This window comes from Ictalurus furcatus, chromosome 25 (assembly GCF_023375685.1).
Source record: "Ictalurus furcatus strain D&B chromosome 25, Billie_1.0, whole genome shotgun sequence".
NCBI classification, from domain to species: domain Eukaryota; kingdom Metazoa; phylum Chordata; class Actinopteri; order Siluriformes; family Ictaluridae; genus Ictalurus; species Ictalurus furcatus.
The window spans coordinates 13,833,040-13,857,261 of record NC_071279.1 but is presented as its reverse complement, the minus strand read 5'-3'; the positions used below and the strand labels follow the sequence as shown (position 1 = coordinate 13,857,261).

The following is a 24,222-nucleotide window of genomic DNA, read 5'->3' as shown; positions in this document are numbered from 1 at the left end:
AAAAAAGTACAAAACTAAAACAATTTTTAAAAACATGTATCTTTATTTATTGTGTTATTATAACATCCACTCATTATTTGCTTAACATTCACAGCCAGCTTTAACTTAACAATTTCTCTAGTATCTGCTCATGTAATAGATTTAAATATTTATATACGAGAGAGAGAGAGAGAGCGAGAGAGAGAGAGAGAGAGAGAGAGAGAGAGAGAGAATCTTCTATTTCCTGTGTATTGTATTTCAATGCTTAATATTTGTAAGTCTTGTCAAAATGAAATCAAAAGCATCTGCCTTGTTTCTTTGCCAGTTCCTCAATTTCACCACATCCTCCTTCTCCATACATATACTCCTTTACCCTCCTCTCTTTCACCACATAGAAACCATATGGAAATAAAACATGTAAATATTGTATCTACAGCATCTCTTGAGGTAACTGTAGGGAAACACCGGCAAATAACGTGCTAGGGTTTTTTTTTTCCCCATAGGGTAATACAAATGAATTCAATTAAATTGCTGTTGGATGTTAAGCATGGTCCCCATAATTTATAGCCATTAGACAGAAAACATTTTTAGAGAGCATTTGGACTTTTAACATTCCAAGTATGTGACGAAATTAAAATAAATGTTGACATGACAACATAATATCAAGATAAGCACATTCAGCTTGTTACATTCCACTACGTACTGGTTTTAATTCTGATGGTCATTAATTGCAAGCTTACTTTCCATTCAGGAAACTTTTTTTTTTAAAAGAATCTGGTGGAAAGTCTGCACTTATCTTTAATAATAGGACAAAACTATTTTCACAAAATGCATGAGAATAATGGCTATTGCCTCTTTTAATCATTTTATACTGAGTAAAAATATAGTTAGGAGTAGTACGCATTTCTGCCTATTGGTCACACAGACACATGTAGACTACATATTAAACATTAAATGAACAAGAAGCCACAACATTATGTCAGCATGTATATGGATGTCTTTTAACTACCCCAGCCCTGATTAGTCTTTTAGCAAAGCTTGTGTGGTCTCCAGTCTTTCATGTGCACCCTTCTCTGGTTTGTATTACTACAATGAACCTAAATGTCTAAACACACACATGCTGAAGAAAGAAATATTGTTGGGAACTGGATCACAGATTAGTGTTTAACTAAACCTCCCTATCGATATCAAATGGTTTTAGTGGTCTAAGAATCTACTCTTACTTTCAAAAGCTACCAATTCAGAATACAACCCGAATTCCGAAAATATTGGGACAGTAGGAAAATGCTAATAAAAATGAAGAAGTGTGATTTGTAAATGTATTTTGACTTGTATTTAAACAAAAAAAAAATGTATAAAGACAAGGTATTTGATGTTTTACCTAATCAACTGCATAGTTTTTTTGAAAGTAAACATTTATTTTGAAATTGAAGCATGCAACATGTTCCAAAAACATTGGGACAGGGCAATTTAGGACTAATAGTGATGTGACAAGTTGAAATAAGAAAGTGATGCAATCGTCTAATCATAGTATATAAGGAGCCTCGAAAAAGGCCTAGTCCTTCAAGAGCAAGGATGGGTCGAGGCTCGCCAATCTGCCAACAGATGCGTCAGCGAATAATCCAACACTTTGAGAACAACATTCCCCAAGGACAAATCGGTAGGATTTGGGGCATTTCACCTTCTACAGTGCACAATATAATTAAAAGATTCAAGGAATCCGGTCAAATCTCGGTGCATGTATGGCCTCTGAGCGACTGAACACTGGAATCTATTCAATAAGAAGCAGCACCTCACTCTGAAATGCCCTGCAGGCCAAACTGTGCAGTTGGTGTCATAAAATTCATAAAAACACTGTGATTTCTCATCAGATATATCACAAACTTCACAACATAGAAAAATAAATGCAAATAATTTGTCTGCCTTGTGTCAAAGTCACTGAGTCTAAGTATGATTCCAAGCAAATGTTCGACAAAATTTTACTTCAACTTACAAAAAAGTGTGAAAAATGTGACTCGCTATGTTTTAAATAACTACTGTCATGTTGAATATGCTGAAGAGGAGAAACAAACTCCAGTCAAACATATCTAAAAGCTAGAGTGCATTCATTATATTACAATATTTATTTTTTTACAATATCCTCCAACAAGTGGATGAGATGCTACAGCATTCCCATGTTTTTTCATCCTTGGTTTTTAGCACATTTTTAAACAAACAAATTTGCATAAAAGGAGGTGTGTTGGAACATCACTACCACAATGTATTTATCTTCAGTAACCCGTTGATCCTGATCAGGATTGGAGTGGGTCTGGCATGTGTCCCAGGAACACTGGGTGGGAGGTAGGAATACATGCTAACTGGGACACCAGTCCATCACGGGGCATCATGCACACTCACATTCACACACTAATTCAAACCTATGGGCAAGCTGGAGTTAATCCTCCTATTACCATATTTTTGGAAAGTCCCTGCAAACAATTTAGTTGCTAAATTTCAGTCTCATGATGTGCTTCATCACCACCTGACAGGTCATTTTGATGCTTTGCAATGGAGGGCACAATTTACAAGTGGTACAGTGATCTTATGATCTGTTCAGAATAGTTTAGTATGACGCATTATAAATCAGATATCAATACCTTAAAAGGTAGTCTGCAACAGACATTTCATTCTTAAAGCTGCCATGTACTAAAATAAGATATTTATTAGTAACGCTGAACGAGATGCCAACACAGATACAAAACTCTTCCATGAATGGAAGGCAGGAATGTGGTTTTAAAATAAGGACAGCAGCATGCCGAGTTTCCCATAACGGCATTTCTGGATCACATGCTTTTGTCCTTAGTAGAGGTCAAACTAAACATACTATGTTTATTTACTGGTTTTGGTTAGATATGTTTTGGCTACACCATTTTCCACGCTCCACTTTCATACCATCAAGCATCACAGTTAAAGTAAATCATGTTGGGCTTTATGTTTCCCATACTTGTAACTTCCATCACTGGTAATGCTTTAGTTTGTGGCGGAGATTGATTTTAAGCAAATGACTCATTTGTCAGCCATTAGTCATTGACAAACAGCCTAAGCCTTGGAAACTTTTTGTCATTTTGTCAAACTTTTTGCCTTTCGTGTTCATGAAATATATAAAACTGTTATATTAAAGTAATAACAAAAAGGTGGAATTTGTTTTATATTGCAACAGCTGATTTTTCAACGCACAGTGCTGCCAGCTCCACCCCTTAGTATCCTTAGTTGCATTTGGTAAGCTTATGGCTCTCACGCCATCTCTTCAGCTTCAGTGAAGTACTCAGACCTCCAAACCCTCAACCATTATTCCTGCTCCAAAGAAATCCATTATCTTAAATAAACTACACACCTGTTGCTCTGACCTCTAAAACCTAATAAAAACCTTGAAAAACATGTTTTAACTCAGCTCATGACCCTAAGGTGGATACCACGCAGTTTAGAGCAAACATGTGTGTGAATGATGTAGGCCACATAGATCTGCAACAGATATGACAACATCTGGACTGCCCAGAGACATATGCAGTCATTCTGTTTGCAGATTTCACTTTGCATTTTACACCATCCTAGATCTTCAACAAGCCAAACTTTCCCAGCTGTACATGCAAGATCTCTCTAAACACTTATCAACTAGCTAACAAAAAGGAAATGGCATGTGATACAAGGTTAATGAGTCTGCTTACAGAGGGGAGACTTTATTTGTTTAGAGTAGTTGAAGCCCACAAGATGCAGGAACAGCTTTCTCCCTGAACTGCATGGACATGTCAGATAGACTGCTTGCAAAACATACAAATCCCCTCTGAGACTATTGGAACAGTAAGGCCAATTCATTTGTTTTTGTTGTAGACTGAAGACATGTGGGTTTGGGATCAAAAGATGAAAATGAGAAGAGAGTTTAGGATTTAGTTTTTATTTCCTGGTATTTATATATAGATGTGTTAAATGACATAAAACATAGCACATTTCGTATAAGACCACCCAATTTGTAGCCGAGCAAAAATATTGGAACGTGTGACTGACAGGTGTTTCTAGTAACCCAAGTGTGTCCTGTTAGATTGATTGTTTAAACAATAAATAACTCTGAACATCTACTCTTGGTTCTAGCCTTCCGTTTCACCTGTAAAGACTGCATTTGTTGCTAGAAAGGATAAACCAACATGAAGATCAGAGAGATGTCTATGGTGGAAAATCAAATAATTTTGAAGCTGAGAAAAGAGGGAAAATCTATCAGAGATATTGCACAAACATTGGACATAGCCAATACAACAATTTGGAATGTCCTGAAAAAGAAAGAAACTATTGGTGTTCTGAGCAACAGACACTGGGTCGGCCAAGGAAAATGACAACAGCTGATGACAGAAATATTGTGAGAGCTGTGAAGATACACCCAAAAACAACAGTCAGTGATATTACCAATAATGTTCACAGTGCAGGGTGAAGGTATCACAATCCACCGCTTGAAGAAGACTTTGAGAGCAGAAATATAGAAGCCATGCCACAAGATATAAACCACTCATCAGCAGTAACAATCAGAAAGCCAGATTGTATTTACAAAGAAATACAGAGATGAGCCACAAAAGCGATGGAAAGGTCAAAAGTGAAGATGGAGATGGAAAGGTCAAAGTGCGAAGAAAGGAAGGATCTGCTCATGATACAAAACATACAAGCTCATCAGTGAAACATGGTGGCAGTAGTGTCATGGCTTGGGCTTGCATGGCTACTTCTGGAACAGGTTCACTGATCTTTACTGATGTAACACATGATGGTAGCAGCAGAATGAATTCAGACGTTTACAGGAACATCTTGTCTGCCAATTTACAGAGAAATGGTCCAAATTAATCAGACACAAAACAACACAAAAAACACACTAAACAGGTTTTAGACTCACCAAGTCAATCACCAGACCTAAACCCAATTGAGCATGCATTTCACCTCCTGAAGAGGAGACTGAAGGGAGAAAAACTGTTCTACTACTACTACTACTACTACTACTACTACTACTACTAATAATAATAATAATAATAATAATAATAATGTTTTTAATCACCTGAAATCATTTAATCCTTCTAAATGCAAGCAGACAAGCAATTAACCTGAAAACACATGCTGAACCAAGATACCTACTTATACTTAACAGTAACAGTATTGACATTAAATGGTGCATATATTTGGTTCATATTAAATATAGTTTAATACAACATTTAAATATATGGAGACTTGTCATGACAGTACATAAACGTAAAAAAAATATGTTTATGGTAAATATATAAACAGCTTTAATGGATTGTGCAAGCAGAAAGAATTCCTTCGGAGTGACAAAAATATTTATCACAGCCAGTGATAAATGATTCTGAATCTTCAACCAATTGACACATCTGCTCAACTGTCATTTATAATTTGAAGTGTTCAGGGTAGATTTTGTCCTTGAAACAATCCAGGCCACTCTGTGGACTCTGACTGCAGCTTGACTGATGATCAGATGGTTTAACACTTGCAAGATGTTTTAATCTGGGCCCATGTTTGCTATAGGGTTAGGTTTCAATTTCAGTTCTCACATCTGTACTTATACACGAGGTTTGCTGCTTTTAGCAGTTATAAGTGATAGTGAAATAATTGAAAGTCACATTATTTTCTCATTTTTAAATTAATATTACAAATTCATTGCAGGCAATAAATGATATAATTGTGTAATATATATATATTTATTACTACTACTAGTAATAATAATAATAATAATAATAATAATAATAATTAAGCCTCAAAAACACTTGTTTGAAAAAAGAGACTTTTTTTCTGAAAATGTATTTTATTTTTCAGAAAATATTTTTTTACTATCTAAATGAACACATGCAATTGAAAAATCATTTATTAGAATTCAAGCTTGCATGAGATCTGGCTGTTGAATTGAATTGAATTAAAATAGTGTCATAGTCATATTTGTTCACCCACAAAGAATCCTTCGGTGGTCACCTGGTCTCCATCAGCCCAATAGTAAAATATAACACTGGCAAACACAGCTAATCTAAGCGATCATACTGAGATATGGCGTTAATGTGGAAAGTCTGGTTCCCACACAAAAGCTGACCTCATTTCAGTGTGTCTAGGATCATTTAGAGGCAACTGTCTGTGTCTCATTTGGAAAAATCATGCTCAGACACACTAGGAAGCTTGACTTGTCCTTGATGTCAAGTCGTGCACTGTGTCATCGCATCGCTATGACAACCCACATTATTTCTACTACAGAGCCAGTTGGCACTGTTTCCGACTGCAGTTTTTCAGTGGGGAAAAACAGGGGCACTTTTATACCACACCATATTAAGGCATTGTCCATTCTTCATTACTCCCATTCTACATTTGTTCCTCTAGGAAAACGGAGGAAATGCCTCAGTGCACGCAACAAAGCCCGTTTTTGAAAGCAGGGCTTGTGAAATTCCAGAAAGAACTCCCTTCCTAATTTACAAGAAACGCATCCTCACATCTGCGTGAGACATGCCCATACACTCAGAAAAGTCTATGATGTCAAACCAACTTATATTCAAGTAATAATGATACCTTGGAGAGAATTGCATAATCCATATAACCAAATGGACAGAAAATTGCTCCACAACCTCATTTACAGCTTTTGTTTTTTAAGTGCATGAGCCCACACTTGTAAAAAGTGCAGATGTTCCTGTGTGCTCTCTTGAACCCCCCCCCCCCCCCCCACACACACACACACACACACACAGAATCCTTGTTCCCAGCATATGTGTGAATTAAGTCATACTTTCGCCTCCTGTTCTATTTGGGTGAAAGTGTTTTTGGGAATCATGATGGACACGTCAAAAGACAAGTCTGACTTCTTCAGATTCATTAAATACTTTTTTAATATCACAACCAATATTACTTGAACTCTTGAGAATGTGTTGCTATATTTCAGTACATCTTTGTTATAAAAACATGTCATGAGAACATCCTCAGTGAATGGTGGTAGAAGATGCTACTATTACAAGCTTTTATATCCTGTCTTGTTATTGTCTGTCCACTTCATAGTTCTGGAGGAATAAAAGCTTCTTGACTTGAAACAGACAAAACATAGTCAACCTCCACACCTGTTGAGCAGAAAAATATGCTTAACCTAAACAGCTGTTGAGAACCCTAGGAAGGCTGGAGGATGAGGCGGTAGTGAGTTGTGTGTTGTTCTCTCTGGTTGTGTCTGGATGTCCCTAATGAGAAGCACACACTTGAATTCAGAGGAGTCTATAATTTATCTTCAGAGCCTCAAGGTGGTAAACAAATGCATTTAAATACTCCAGTATGGTTGGCAAGTGTTATTGGTATAAAACAGAGCTGGAGGATTTAGAACATGATCTTGGACCAAATAGTAAAGTGACTGTGTGAGCTCAGCAGCAACTTCTAGGCTTGTGACCAGAAGAATATGACTTCAAATCTTGCCACTGTTGGAAAACTGAGTAAAAGCCTTAATGCTCAACTAATTACCTGCAATTGTATTCTACCTTACCTGCAAGTCGCTTTTGACAAAGCATCAACCCAAAGCAATTAGCGTAGTTAGTAGTAATAATAATTATACACCAATCAGCAATAACATCAAAACCACTGACATGTGAAGTGAATAATACTGATCATCTCATTACAATGGCACCTGTCAAGGGGTGGGATATATTAAGCAGCAAGTGAAAATTCAATGTTGGAAGCAGGAAAAATGGGCAAGTGTAAGGATCTGAGTGACTTTGACAAGGGCCAAATTGTGATTGCTAGATGTCTGGGTAAGGCATCTCAAAAATTACAGCCCTTGTGTGGTGTTCCTGGTATACAGTGGTTAGTACCTACTAAAAGTAGTGCGAGAAATGACAACCGGTGAACTGGCGACGGGGTCATAGACGGCCAAGGCTCATTGATGCACGTGGGGAGCGAAGGCTAGCCTGTCTGATCCAATCCCACAGAAGAGCTACTGTAGTACAAATTGCTGAAAAAGTTAATGCTGGCTCTGATAGAATGGTGTGAGAAAATACAGTCAGTTTGCTGCGTATGGAGCTGCGTAGCCGCAGATTGGCCATACTGACCGTTGTCTACTGCCAAAAGCACCAACTATGGCACATGAGTATCCAAACTGGACCATGGAGCAATGAAAGAAGGTGCCCTGGTCTGATGAATCACTTTTTCTAGCCCAGACTGTAGATTCATACAGACTATTGCTGACAGTTGTGTCAGGTAATTGCACTTTGTGACACACCTCTATATTTCATGTGCACTGGGGCTGATGTATTTAAGCCCCAGTAACTGGCAGTTTCACAATATGTGAAATGCAATAGCAGGTGTAATAAACATGGACGAATTGGAAAATTCCTTTGGTGAAAACCTACCATTAAATGTACTAAGCAAACATCAGTCAAAAGTAGAAATTGTATGAAAACTGTAGGTTGTATGTGGTTTAAACTAATGAGCTAACACCAGGCATAGCTTTTCTGTTTAATATGCTTGCTATTTGGCAGAGACATGATTACAGGCATGAATTTCTTCAATAAAAATGCAATCACGAATTATGTAATAGTTTTATACCTATGATGAGCAGAATTGGATATATATATATATATATATATATATATATATATATATATATATATATATATATATATATATATATATATATATATATTGGGTTATGTATTGTTAAGGAAACAATAGTAAGTAAAATGCATATTTAAATTAAATCACATTTTGCGCGGCTGCCAGGGGCATAACCTGGCCTGGGCATTCGGGGCCCCAAAGATTTTTTCTTTAGCCCCGAATAATTCTCCACTTGGAGCGGATTGTCACTACGGAACTGAACGTCAGTAAAAGAAGACGTCGGTGTTGTAATTTTATATCTTCAGTGAACGGAGGTGAGATCAATCAGACAGGGTTTACAGGAAAATACGTGGAAACACTCATGTCTTATTGGCTGACAGTCTCTCAGTTCTGACAAACTCTAGCTCACAGTCAGTGTGAGGAACAATGGGTATACGCCGATTTTAATTTTTATTTTTTACATAGTAAAGGGATTGAAACCGAAACAGTAACATCCTCTCATGCTGAGCACGAAAACTAGGTGTGTAAATATCTGTATGAGTTCCAGTTTACGTGAACATGATATGAGCAGAGCATAAGAACAGATAATGTACTCTGCATGGCACTGTAGCATCTAAAACCATAGCTTAGTTGTGACTCCCCTTGCTAGCAACACCAAATTTGCCAAGTTAGAAAAGTTTTATATTTTATCGGTCTGGTCGTCCTACAAACAGAGATAACACCTGAAGCAAGTTTTTGATAAATCCAATTTTTTTGTAGTGTATTTATGTAGGATTTGTAATCTGATTACTTTTTACATGCAGTAATCAGTAATATAATCAAATTGCAATTTTAAAGTAGTAATTAGTAATCTGTAGTGGATTACTTTTTTGAGTAACTTACCCAACATCGATAATGAGACACTGTGCTATAAGGCTCAACTTTAATGGTTTCATAATAGTAATGCTGAGTTGCTGATACATGGTATTATTTTTTTTTGGCTTCCTATTCAATATTGTGATCAGCCAATACTGACAGTAACAGACCACCGTGAAAACTGAAGGCTGTACAGTTACTGCAGATCTTGCCTCAGTCTTTGTCTCAGTCAGTTAAGACTTACATCATTAATTAAACACAGATATGAACAGAGGACCATTCAGAAGTGTGAATTTTGGAAATGCCATGGTCCACCTATGTTACAATGAAACTTTCGGAGCCAGACATTCAAAGTCAATTATGATAGTTGGTTATTTATTTATTTGTTCAAAATTCTTCAGATGTTCAGCCGGATATTTTCATACTTAACACCTCATTTAGTGAAAGACAGATGTGTTAGGTCTGAAATGAATATAAAACAGCATTTCCTGTAATATGGGTAAATGTTTGGTACCACAGTTATTTGCAGCGGCAGTGACCTGAACCTATTTCAGATTGCTGAAATTAATGGTTGCATTGTTTATTAGTTACTAATCTATAATGGCTTGGTTTTTCTGGCTGGCTTCTTTCTTAAATTCCCCCTTGAGTTTCCAAATGAATTAAAGACCGCCTATGGGATATATGGTCATCTAATCAAGGGTTTGGAACTAAAAGTGTGCAAGTGACATTCAATAAAGTTTGTGTGGTTGCAGTTTTGGTGTTTGTAATTTCCGGAATAGCAAGTTTGATCCATCAAGCAGTTGGTACAAAGGATTGTTCTTTTCACATGGAAACATCAGTAGCTTTTGTGGGTGCACACAATATTGCATTATGTTTTTAAAAACTTAATTATTTACTGCATTAGTTAATTATTGAGCCATTGAACTACAGCATTAATAAATCATAAGTAATGATAACAAAGTAACAACCTGATTTAACACATGTAATGATTATTTGTTTGAATGATTACAAAATACATCAGACTTTTTGTAAATAACTAATTTTATTAATTCCATAAATAACAATTAGTCAACGGAAATAATCTTATTAAATGTTGATAAATTACTGAATTACTTATTTGGCCTGATTGGTTTATTATTTTTAAAAAAATAAAATAAACAAGTGTTAGTTACTTTGTTGATATTACTTATTTCGTTTTAATGCTGAAGTAAATGGTTGCTTCAAGCTATATAATGTCACTTAAGGGGACCTTAATGTAAAAGATTTATCAGTAATCATTTTCAAAGAAAGCATCCAGAAGTAAGTCTAAAGCACAGCAACGAATGATAAGGGAAGACACACAATTTGTTTTATTCTCATAATTCTTGTACAATCTAAAAATGTATGTTAGGTTATATAAAGCAAAATGTAACAAATATAGCATGTTTGACCATATGAGATTTGAGAGCATCATTAAGAGGCTCTTAAAAGAAACCTTCAGAACAACTGCTCCCACTTAAATATGTAATTAAATATGTAATTATTCCCCAATAATTATATTCAGGAAAACAGGAAAAAGATAAGGAGTTCATTTAGAACCAAATATGCATAAAAAGGTATGCTATGGTTCTAACCATCTTATATCAATAGCATGAAAACAGTATCAAATGGGTCTGAAACTTAGGAAAGACTGTTCCAAACCACAAGCTGCTAACCAGAAACAAGACTTGGCACCTAGTTTTGCCCTGTTTTTTGTCACTGTTTAAAAGAAAGTATTTCATCATTTGTTGTAACTATGGCTCTAAGCCTGAGTATCTCAAATTGTTCTGTGAAATAGACCATAATTACACTCCACAAGGGATCCTTAAGCATAGTGAAACAATACAGTATGTGCAGTCTTCTACCAAATATCAGTGTCATTTGGTTTCAGCTTTCCAAAAGATGGAGAAATTTAACATGGCCCTTCACACCAGCAAATTTCCCAATATGGGACAGATTTGTGTCCATTAAAGAAAATAATCTTAATATCCTCTGACACCATGATTTACTGTGAATAGAAGGTCATCCGCATAATACTTCACATGTTTTACTCTATTTACAGTATAATGTATTCTTATTGCTATTAAATTATTTAGCCATTGTTTCCAATGTCATGTTAATAGAGCATCTCATGGAGTCTTTCAGGAAGCTTTATGTATTGGTAAATGTGGTGCTTATACTTTTGAAAATGATTGCTACATTTGACACTGTAGATCACTGGCTACCAACTCTCTTCCTTGAGATCTACCTTCCTGCAGGTTTTATCAACATAGTTGAAAGCATGAGTATAGCTACACTGGGATTACCATGCTGGCTTTTAATTCCATGCAATTTCCCCAGAGACTCAACATGGATGTACTGGCTGCCTTCGACGGTTTTGAAAGCCCAGTGAATGGCTTTTTTTTTTCAGTGCCAGATTTATTTTGGGAGCTTGCTAGACCCCAAGCCCAAGGAGATACAGGGGCTGAGATTCATGTTGTCCCAGCTCGCCTGCCCAGCTCGCCAATGGGCAGAGCTTCTTGTTGCCACTGGAACCATGGGCCTAGGAAGCGTGGCTGGGTTTGTATGCCTCATGACAGTGATTTATGGTAAAGCAGACTTCATTTAATTAAGAATTTTTTTGGGGGGAGAGGTCCAGCCTGATGGCCGAATGAGAAGAGGAAGGCTGGAGTCAAAAAAAAAGTGAAGTCACTTGACAGAGCTGCAGCCTGAGACCAAAGTGGGAGCCTCACTTCCAGAGAACCAGCCTGAGACTAAAGTGGCAGCTTCACCTCCGGAGCTAGAGTCAGAGACCAACGAGGCAGCCTCACCTTCAGCACTCCAGCCCGAGACCAAGGTGGTCTCTCCTGCAGAGTTCAAGCCAGAAGCCAGTGTGGCAGCCTCACCTCCAGAGCTCCAGCCTGAGACCAATGAGGTGGTCCCCCTGAGGATCTCCAGCCAGAGGCCAACAGGGTGGCCTCCACAGCCCAGCTCCAGCCAAAGGCTGACAGCTTGAGGAGGACTCTGTGCTGGCCACTTGAGCTCTTCCACTCCAACTTTGGCAAACCATGTATACATGGAGCTTGCTTTGTGCACAGAAGCATTGTCATGCTGTAACAGGTTTAGGCCTCTTAGCTCCAGTGAATGGAAATTGCAATGCTACAGCATACAAAGACATCCTATACAATTGTGTGCTTCAAATGTTGTAACAACAGTTGTATGTGCAATATGTACATTACATATGTATGTGGTGGTCAGGTGTCCACAAAATTCTGACCATATAGAGTATTAGACAAATTACACTATGTTAGGATACAGATTTGTTGGGGTTTGTTGGTGCAGACATGGGGCCATATTCAGAGTTGCCAGCTTAAGTCCAAAAGTTATGGTAGTATTTATGTGGGGAAAGATAATCATATTCACAGATGGCCTAAGCAACTGCTTAAGCCAATTTTCTGGGCTTCTCGCTGAGATTATGCAAATCACCTGCGTATGTAGTTCATGCTTTCATGGTTGTCAGATTTATCTTGAGTAAAAGCTTCCAAGAAAGTGGTTTTGAGTGATGTCTGCACAACCAGCTTTAAACACTAGCACTTGTGTTTGCAAGATGGTTTGAAAGATAATCTGACTTAGCACTCATTTGCTACACTTACAGCTTACTTAAAAAAATGTCTTTAATATGGTTAATATGTTTCTCTAAAGATCTGTGCAGAAAAAAACCCTTTTTGTGGCCTTGAAAGGAATGGTATTATTAATTAATAAATAATGTCATATTTATGTATCTAATATTAGCCTCAAATGGTATTTTCTGTAGTTTTCAGTGTATGAAAAATGCTCAAAACATGAAGTTCAGCATGTTATATTGATCATGCCAATGCCAGGATCGACCGAGAACTCTCAGTACACACCATGGCATGCAAACATGGCCGCTGCAGGCGACAATCCCCAACACCCCTCCACACCGGCACGTTCACACTTACCTGAATACTAACAAGTAACACTTGTTTCCAGTCACGCTCTCAGCCTATGTATACACAGACTTTCACAATGACTCTTTACGAAATAACGCTCAGTGTTCATTCACCTAAATTACCAAGCCTTAGCTTGTATTTGCTATCCTATCTTTTTTTTAATCTTGCTTTTGCCTCCTGGTTTTCATATTTTGGATTTTGTCTCAAAATTACTGTTTGCTGATCACCTGTTCCTGATTTTGAGATCTTCATGCTTCATTTTTAGTTTTCGATTTGTCTGCCAGTTTTTTAAATAAGATTTGAAACTGCAATTGTATCCGCCTCCAACTCCGTCACATGGCAGTATTGTGGTTACATCGAACTGTCAGACAGTGGCTGAATTTAATACTGCTCCTTGCACAAGCTGATATCATGGCTTATAAACAACCATAACTGAGACCTGTTTCTGTTTTACTCAAACCCTACCTTATGTGCGTAACTCTCAAGTATTTAAGTCCATAGTTATGTCTGAATACCAACTTGCAAAATTTCCATACTCAGCTATGACTACTGCCCATAGCATGGGTATTCCCATAGCATGGAAAGGACTTTAACTGTTAAACAGGCCTTCCAAATATCTCAGCATTCCTGATTCTGATATTTTAATGATGCTTATGAAAGTCCATTGCCTTGTGTCCAATAAAAAAAAGATTCTTTGGAATCCAATGTCTGCTCCATATGTTTTGTATTTTCATTCTGCTATTGTTAATGTACTTGCTGTGCTTAATGACTGTAGGGGAGCCCTTGTTTTGATTTGGGCACTGACAATATAGTGATTTGATATGCGCAAGATGGTTCTTGTTGGGCGCATGCTGTGCTGAAAGACCATTTGGATAAACATGATCATGCAAGAGGAATTATTATTACTCCCATAGATGAGTTTCAGAAGCCTATTTGGTGCATATATGGAGAGAAGAGCCACAAAACAGCTAGTGAGCTTAAATTGATTCCAGCTCAGGTTAGATCATATCATTCTCAAAACAAACACCACATAAGGCTTAATTAAGTGATATACAGTATGTACCTTCCATTTATCTGTGCACTATATATTTTGGCATGAGGTCAAATGAGCATTAATTAAGGTTAAGTCTGCAGATGAGAATAAATTATCGTTACTTTGCTCCAAATTGCTCCAAAAGTATATCTGAATCTACTTTTTTTTTCTTGATAACTATTGATACTTGATGTTGCAGCATTGTGTCTTTGCTGATTTTGGGTAAGAAAGTGTAGTGTGTAGTGTGAGGTAAGTCCTGGCTGACAATTTTATTTCTAATGAGTTTTACACTGTCAATATAAAACATTTAACTGACTTTGGAGTAAATAATAATAATTCACATCAGCTGTAATGTAAATTGCCAAGACGGGCTATTCTGTTATGTTTTGGTCTCTGTGCAAGTAAAACATTAAACAGATTTGCGTTACCACAATGAATTTTAAAGAAATCTGTTAGCACTTAATCAACTGATAAAAACCATATATTTTTTTTAGGTGTAATACAATGGAAAGCTATGTGTTATTTGAAAGAAAAAAAAAAAACCACTGGAGTTAACTTCAACAGTATAGGCTTAATCCATAAATGTCTCTCCTTATAGAAAGCTTCACCACATTTTTTTCTTTGTTAAATAACAACACATTTTTATCTTTTTTATTATTGGGCTTAGATTATGTGAATGACCTACAATACAACTCTCTGTGAATGTCACTGTAGAAGCAATAATGTATTAGAATGTGTGAACTGTCTTGCAGCCAGCACTGCTGTTTAATAACAAAAAATTTATCAACCCACCAGATTTAAGAATTCAACAATGTTTTGATATAAAAAGAAAAATAGTTTGGCCTAATGATTGATCCTTGAGGTACAACTTTAATAGTGCCTAACTATTAAATATGTATAAAACCATTTCATAACAATCCAAGATTTGAAGTCTATCGGTATATTGAAAACTACAGTGTGCATGCACAAATCAGGATTTAATAAGAGTTATTACTGAGGAGAAGAAACACTATAGAGTATATGTGCAGTAACACTTTCTCTATTACATTGACAAGAAAGTATCGATAGGAAGCTGGTCTGCTTGAGCCTTTAATCTACTGATCATTAACCCAGAGCCTTAACCCTGCCACCTCCAGAAGGACCCTCTCCTGCCAAAACTCAGGATCGAAGCAGGGACCTTTAGATCTTCAGTCTACTGCTCTTCCAACAGAGATATTTCAGCATAAAGCTAGTGAAGGAACTCTGAACTACAGTTCCCAGCAGCAACTGCATCACAGTCACATGACCACCTGCACCTGAATCACGTTCCTGTTAATTGAGCACTCGTGTATATAGCCACAGTTTTCACCGCACTCTTGGTCTCACATTTGTCTTTCTTTGCCTTTATATATGTTGCTGGGTTTTGTTCATTGGTTTATGTTTTAGTCTTTGCCACAGTGTTTTGCCTCAAAGTCATAGTGTCTTGTATTTTTATTTGTTCTTTATTAAACTTTTGAAATTCTGCACTTGCGTCCATCTCAACCTCCTATCGTGACAGCTAGGCTACTGGTACTTAAAGTTTGCTGGTGAGAAATTTATAGTACAGAATAATTCATCAGTACAGATCATTTCAGTTACTATTAATATCTTGCGCTGGTGAAAAAACTTTGGCTCTCAAAGTATAATATACTTTGTGGGATTTAATGGCATACTCTTTAGTATAGCTACTAAATTACTCAATTTTCTATCAATTTTTATATTTTTATAGTCAGAAGTTCTTTTGTTGTGTTGTGTTATGGTTTGTTTGGTTTGGTTAATATGACCTGTCACACTCGCATCTAAAACGTCCTGTAAATGAACTTGTGCTGAAGATCATAACTTTTAAATTTCTATTACAGGAACAATGAGCTTGTTTGCTGTAGAGAGCCTGTCAGTGATCTGAAGAATATTTGTACCACACCAATTCCTGTCCTGCACAAAATTGCACAAATAAGTTATTTTATTCAAATCCCAAAATGAAATTGTTCTGTAAATCTAGTTTTTCTAGTACAGAACAGTTTTATTGTTTCTTATCAGACTTCCTGGATGCTGCCATTTCTGGGTTCTTTCCTATTATTGTCCTAACACTCGATACTTCGTAATTGATAATGTATATTGTTTATGAGCCGCAACATCCAAGAGGAATTCCTAAACTTAGGACAGGCCTATTTATTCCCAATGCTCCATAGCAATGTCTAGGTCCGATCCTTCCAGCCAGCCACTGGGATGATTAGCAGGAGCAACCTTATAGCTACTGTCACTGAAACAGATTAACACATTGGTGAAGAAATGAAGCGGCTCCACAAGGAGTACCTCCTGTTGTGCAAACTGCCATGGCTTTCAAACTCTCCTCTGCCTCCTCTGCGCTTTCCATGAGGTAATGCTTGGCTCTGAAAAGTCCTATGAGTTAATAGTTCTGCTAACAGCCTAGAAAGAATAAAAAATCTTATATTGCACTTTGGTGGGTGTTAGAACCAGTGTTCTATATATACATGTGGAAAATGTTCCTCATGTGATTTCTTCTGGTTTGTCTCAAGCATTGAACCAGCCTTTTCTATAATTACAAAGTTTAAACACAGTGATCTATAAGAACTGGATGTAAATGTAGTAAAGTATTACATCATTAGAAATATATCAGTAGACTGTTCCTCATGTTTTCTGTTGAAGTTCTTGCTGCTGAAGTCTTGAATCTGATTGGTCAGAAGGTCTTGATTCATTTTTTTATAGCAGCAGCTCAGACAATAGATCTGGCTTCAAGGTTTATATTAATATAAATATAAAACACTCATTCTAATACCTTAGCATTTACACTACTGTCTGTCGTTGTTGATATGGTAAAACCCTGTGTGATGAGACAATTGTTTAGCAGTTTTAGAGTCCCCAGAGTCAGTGATTAGTAATTGAAACTTTCAGACACAGGAAAACTGCATTTGTCTGGCTTTTTAATCTCAGTCTGGCTTTTTAATCACGACTGTTTCTGCTAGAATGGACATTCCACAATATTAAACGCATTTACAAAAAAAAAGTATGAGGTGGTATTCTTTAATTAATCAATGAATAATTGGCTAACTGCTGTGGTATAAGAGGAATAAAACACTTCTGGACGTGCTGTTGTAAAATGATCAACTCTGTGGTGGCGATGATAACCCCAATTTGTGTTCATTGCATCATGTTTATAATTTTCCTATATCAGAACACCCCATCACGTTTTACTCTTTACATACTATACTATACAACTGTATTTCAGATAATTTTGGAGGTGTAAATGTTTGTAATTCTGTGTCTTTTCTCTCTCTTTGCCAACGTGTTATTACAGTAAATACTCTTTTAGTTGTATCTATCAGACTAGTCCAGTTGTGTCTATCAGAACTCCCCAGACTGAACACTAGTTAATGCATAACTCACTTGAACACGATTTAAATCACTAACTCTCCACTTTCTCCTGACAGTCCTGATAGTATGGTTTGGATTTTGCCACCATTCTCAGATCATATCCCATCCAAAGCTGCATTCCTCTAAAGGGCTGACCTGGATCACAGAGAGACTTCAAAGGCCAGTCGTCAGTAAAAGCAATGCTCTGTGTTGTACTTCCCTCACACCTTTACTCTGGTCTTTCAATTGAAGCCCAGGCATGCACGAGTGAAATATACCAGAACTGCCCCTTTAGCTCTAAATTACTAAGAGAGTGAGAGAGTTACCCATAGGAATGTGTTTCTATTCTAGAGACTTTCATCCCTTTGAACTAAATCTAAGCCATAGAATTATGTAGCTTCTTTCATTGTAAATCAGTTCAAAATAGATCCTGCCTCTGCTAAAACACTCAGGAGTTTAAATTCTCTCCGTTCAGAGTTTATAAAGACTTTTCATCTTTGACTGTTTATTATTTTTTTTTCTTTGTGCTTTCTTTCCCTTTTCATTCATTACATTTATCTATAGATTAAAGCGGCTTTTAATCTGTATGATGTTTTGTTCCATTATACAAATATTTTAAATGCTATTGTACTCCATTATAACTTACTATACATAAAAGTAAGAATATCACTTTTAAGCTAAAATGTGTATAGCAATGTACATATTTTTAGCACAGCTCACTTGAATTCCCCAATCTGATATTCTGTTGGTTAATTTTCTACGATAGCAAGGCTCAAAAGGGAAAAAAGAGAGACTGGTGAAGAAATGAAGAAATGTTGGTATAGTAGCTGTTATAATATACAGTAAGTCATTACAGGAACTAGCTTGCTTCATGGGTGTTCCACAACATTAAATGTAACTGCAAATGGGTAAAAAAAAAAAAAAAAAAATATGAAGAATAAAATAATATAAAAGAATATGCTGTTCTAATAAATAGAAAATAGTTTCTGTGATATAAGAGGAACTGTTAAAGGAAAATAATGACCTTCAGGTATCAATAACGCCGCTTTGTGTTGGTCACACCAACCTGTCATTGGTTATTTCTTATAACAGAATGCCCTGTTGTGTTTTATTCCTTACTGATGTACTAAGGCCACCTAAAACATTACCTTTTACCTTGTGTATTGAATATTAAATAATTTGCTATGGATTTTTTTCACTTAACAAAAGAACAAAGCACAGAAGTACTGAGATTTTTAGCCAAATCAAGAATTCCAGAATCTACTGTATGAATATCCAACCCTACACCTCTCATATTTTACAATGCAATAACACTGGGTTGTCATACATTCAGTACTACTAACTTCCTGGTTCTTAAAAAATGCACCAAAAATAATGTAGTAAACAGTTTTTTTCAATCAAATGAATTTTTCAGAGAGAATTTATCCATTTAAAAAAATGTCTCTTGCTCCACTGTTAAATTTCCTTGGGTTTTTTTGTCATCGATCCTGATTGAAACAAGTGCGACACTGTTTTATATTTTCAGTAGTTTTATTGAAAAATGCCTCCTCTGTTTCAGAAATAAATAAGAAAATAAGGCTATGGAATTCACAATTTGCAGTTACAAACATGAAGCAGCAATACTATATCCATAGTCTTGCACACAAATGCCAACTGCGTTTGATACTGATAACACAACATTGAGAACAACTATATTCTGGTTAAAATAAACAAAACAGAACCAAAACAAAAGAAAACAAATAAACGTCCTAAATATACACGACAGACATGCAATTCCACCTTTGGTAAAACACTGGCTGTGAGTTGATATTAAAAAAAAAAAAAACGGATAAATATTTGGTTTAGGATAATGCAATGGAGGCCATGTGTTACTGCGGATGATGATGAAACGAACATTTCTCGGGTGATGAAGGCAGATGACGTGAACGACTGATGTGTGGGTGTGTAGCGTACACTTGCTATGCTTTATGATCATGTTGGCAGGAAGCTATTTCTCACCAGCAATACGAGTACATGATGTGATTTAGCATAATGGAGCAGACAATTTACAAGCGCACAAGGGGAGACGCTAAAGAAAAAAAAATGTGCAGAGCCTCTGTCATTTCAAGCTCATAGACCTTCATGATAGCATATGTGAAAGCAATTTTAAATGTAAAACAAAAATAATAATAATAACTTTACATTTATGCAAAGAACATATTTTTTTATGACGTTGTCCATTTGAATTGTCTTCGGGACAGCGATCTCTTGAGGCGCTCGCTGGGTGAGAGCTCAATGTCTTCTTCGGGTATTTGGAATTCGCGGGGCTCGGGCTCGCGAGGAACCGCTTCTGCTTGGAAATATTATTTTGCCCAGTTGAGCAATAAAGTAACAGTACACTTAAAGTCAACAAGAGCATTGTGTTGTAATACCAGAGCTATGACAGTAAGATCAGAGCAGAAATATGGGGTGGAAAATAAAGGACAATTGGGACTGATAACAAAGACAATAAAGTGGGTTAATTTCGCATTTTCTTCCCATGTTTGATGAGAATGAGACGTAGACATGGGAGCACTGAGTTCATGGGAATATTAAATATCAAACACATTGCAAGATTCAAGTGTGTGATATGAGTCATTGTAACACAGCTGAGGAGCTGGTTGAGGAATATCAGAGGACAGGAGACTTTCTAAAAACTTTCAGCTACCATGTACAGAAATATCTTTCTTTAAAAAAGAAAAAAAAAAACCTCCAGGGTCATATATAAAAAGGCACGTGGTTCAAATTGGCCCTGAGCAAAGTCAAAGGGTATATTACTTATGGCACATCATCTTTAAATAAAATTTAAAAAAAAAAAAAAAACAATAAAAAAGGCAATCGTGTTGGCATTCAGCAAACAGCAGAATACAAGGCACAAGCTGGCTACTGGTGTTAAAACTAATTTTAGTGAATTTGGGTTCATTTACAAGGCACAATTAGTTTATTTACAGATTAAAAAAGGAAAACCAAAGAGTTAGGCTAAACATCAGCTGTCTTGGCTATAAATCCTCTTGGTTAGTAAGTGTTGCTGGTGGTGTTGTTTGTGTGTTTTGGGTCATGCTCCTCCATCTGCCTGTTTGATGTTTGGCTTCAAGATTGTAAACAGGCCACTGCATTGCTGCCATCACCCGTTGCGCTGGCGGTTAAAGTTGCGGCAAACTCTTGTTAGTACAAGTCCGTTATTTAATGTTGTGGCATTGTGTTTGTTTGTGGCTTTATATTGTTTTCTATAGTGTTCATTAATCATTCTGTTGGTGATTATCCTCATAGGACAAAGCTCAATCAGGACTCACTCATGATTTCAGAGTGAAAGGAGCACAGGCGCTTTAGAATGTTTATGAACCTGGAACAGGTCAGAGAGTGTGTTAGGGTTATGAAACTACATCAGCAGGTTTTCACATACCTGATGTTATGTTAAAGAAAAAAAAATCTATTGATTAAACCTCAGTGCTAATGTAACTGTGAGGTAGCTATGCATGCACTATGGTAATAGCTAGCTATGCATGCACTATGCTAATACATGCATTAGACGTTATTAGTTTTTTTGTTGTTTTTTTTTCAAATGTTACGCGGCAGGTTTCTTTGTGAGAAATGCTACGTACCTCTGTATTGCTGGCCGTTATATGGGATCCCCACACACTGAGAGGAATCGCAGTAGCCTGGAGGGCCTGGTGGTCCTCGAGCCCCTGCAACACCATTACGACCAGGTGGACCACGAGGACCTTGAGAACCGGTGGGGCCTGGAGGTCCTTGTCTAGACTCACCTGGTTGGCCTGATTCAGAATGAAGCAACTTATTTTAAAAAAAAGTGCTAATGTTTGTGAGTGTGTTTGTTTGTTTGTTATCATTCAACCAGTCAGTGTGCAGCTCAAGAGACAAGCAAAAACAATAAAGATAGTGGGTAGAACACTGATGGAAACTGAGTCGTTGAAGAGTGAATATAATATTGCTTTATGGTGTTGAATGTTTGATTTTTCAACGCCCAACGCTGCACAGTTTCTGTTGTTCAGTAATTAACAATCTAGCAGTGTTTGTAAGCAATAGGCAAAAAAAAAAATATTTAGTACAATTTTTAAAAAATAATACAAAGTATACCTACATTTTAACAAACATAACAGTTTAAAATGAGTGAACATTGTTTTGATAAACTAGTAAATGGTATTGAACTACAGAGGTATCCACTGTAGGTTTATTGAATATATGTCCACTTCTAGTTAAATTGTATTACATGACTTGTTTATGTTTAAGACAGTATAAAGAGAATATTCATGTCTGAGAGGGAAAAAGCTATGCTACAAATTGTTGGCATGTTACTATTATATAAGAGTCTAACGCTAGACCTACAGTCTATCTGCAGTAAGCAGTGCTGGACCAAGACCAGGAAGATATTGAAGGACCTCAGCCATTCGAACAACGGACTCTTCTCTCTGTTGCAGTCAGAGAAGTGCTTTCGCTAACGCTGAGAGAATGAGGAGGAGCTTCTTCCCACAGGCCATTCGGGTCCTGAACCAGGACAACACCAAGGACTAGTGCTTGGACTCGCTTTCACAGCACCCACACCCCCTACATTCCTTTAATATATCTTCTATTCATGGGAAATTTCATACAACTACCTCAGCTTAATGTTGCACAGCATTATATTGCACAAGACAACAGCACATATCTGTACTTTATCAGACTGTTGCTGCCACCCATCTTTATATCCTCACATTATATTTTTATACTCTTTTTTTGTAAATACTTTCCCATTTCCCAACTCTATGTAAATTCTATTTTATGTCTCGGACAGTCGTAAAAAGCATTTAACTGCACATCGTACTATGTATGGTTGTGTGTGACAAATAAAATTTGTATTTGAATTTGATAATAGGAACACGAGGAACAGTAACGCGTTTGGGATGAAGAATTATTCTGCTCAGGGTAAGGACAATGAAAACCTTATTGTTGTAAAAGGCCCAGTAAAAACAAGCTAAGTGACACTCACTTCATTCAAATACCATCATAAAATAAATCAAACTGAAATGAGAAAGACTGGTGACAACTGTACTGACAGCTACAGTAATGAAAGGGAATGAATCAGGCAAGTGGTTTTGTGTGCATATGATCATGAAAAGTCTTACCAGGTGGTCCAGGCAGGCCTCGCTGTCCTCGCTCTCCAATCCCCGGACTTCCTCTGTCACCCTTCTCACCAGCTGGACCTGAAATAAAACATATGCATATACAGCATTATGAGAGCAAAGAGCAACCATGCAAACAATAAATGCATATAGTGCATTGATACAGAACATCTGGAAAGACTTCAAAGGGAAGTCTATTAGAAAATGTAGGATAGAGAAGTATCAATATATCCCCAGCCAAGCCAAAAGCTTGGCATGTGTTTTTGCTGCAACAGTGTTTTTGATCCAACTGGATGTAATGACAGCAGTCACTTGGGTCTCTATATGAGTTGATGGATCTTACAAGTTTTCAGAGTGCCTACAAGAGCTCCAAAAGACATGGGCATTGGCTTCAAATGCTTCACAGTAAATGTTTTCATGTTAATAATGCAGCTAGCATGTGGCAGCATATTTATTTATTATTCTGCATGGGAAATTTAAATGAATAACTATTATTATAAGCCTAGTTCATGGTGCACAAACAGACGCCGACCAATGCCAACAATCACCGACTTTTAAAAGTTTACCATTGGATTTAGAATGCTGGGGAACACAACCGTCATGTTCACACTGCTGCAACAAACACCAACAAACTTTTTCATGGACAGTCAGACTGGTTTAAAAATGGATGATCCTTTTACCACAATCCAAATTTTACTATTACTTGTGTAATTACGTGTCACTCTTCACCTGAAAAGTCAGAGAGTGAAATGAAAGAGGTTGAGGGTGAAGCCTTGGTTGTTGTGACATGAGAGACATGGTGGTTACTTAAATCTATGCAGAGAACTGCAGACTGAGGGAGTGCCGAGCTTTCAAATTTTTGCTCGGTTTGCCCCCAAGCAGTTTCAACAACAAGGAGAAAGACATCTTAATGTAGGCTATGTGGTAAGCTAAGAACATTATTAAGTCATACATTATGAACAATATTTTGATGCAAATTTTTATGTAAGTTATAAACATTTGTTGTGATTTCGCTTCTTAATTCATGAAACAGAATACCAAAAATGGCATACGGTTAGCGGGCATAGAACACAGGCTTTCATTTCTATGGAGTTTTCAGGGATGTTTGCCTCATCGTCATGGCAACAGTTTGTGCCCAGGTCAGATTACGTCAGAGTTTGTTGGAAAATCATAGCACACTGCTCAGACATTCCATGACCAACAAACGACAATTGAGCATGTTCAGTGTGAACTAGGCTATAGATGTTAATAGATTACTAGGATTGTTATTTAG

The 24,222-nt window shown here is 36.9% G+C and overlaps 1 protein-coding gene across 3 annotated transcripts in view; it reads right to left on the bottom strand.

Annotated features, from left to right (window-relative positions):
- Nucleotides 1–19,615: 19,615 nt before the first annotated feature.
- Nucleotides 19,616–24,222, bottom strand: part of col12a1b (collagen, type XII, alpha 1b) — an 82,807-nt gene continuing 78,200 nt past the window's right edge. The window contains exons 75-77 of one of the 3 annotated variants that reach the window (XM_053614818.1): nucleotides 22,953–23,030; nucleotides 21,435–21,605; nucleotides 19,616–20,143 (exon numbers count right to left, since the gene is read on the bottom strand). In XM_053614818.1, coding sequence (XP_053470793.1) covers nucleotides 20,019–20,143; nucleotides 21,435–21,605; nucleotides 22,953–23,030 — 374 coding nt within the window. In that variant the 3' untranslated portion in view covers nucleotides 19,616–20,018. Of the gene's footprint in view, nucleotides 20,144–20,520; nucleotides 21,176–21,426; nucleotides 21,606–22,952; nucleotides 23,031–24,222 lie in introns of those variants that run through there. The other 2 variants (XM_053614819.1, XM_053614821.1) reach the window with 2 other exon arrangements.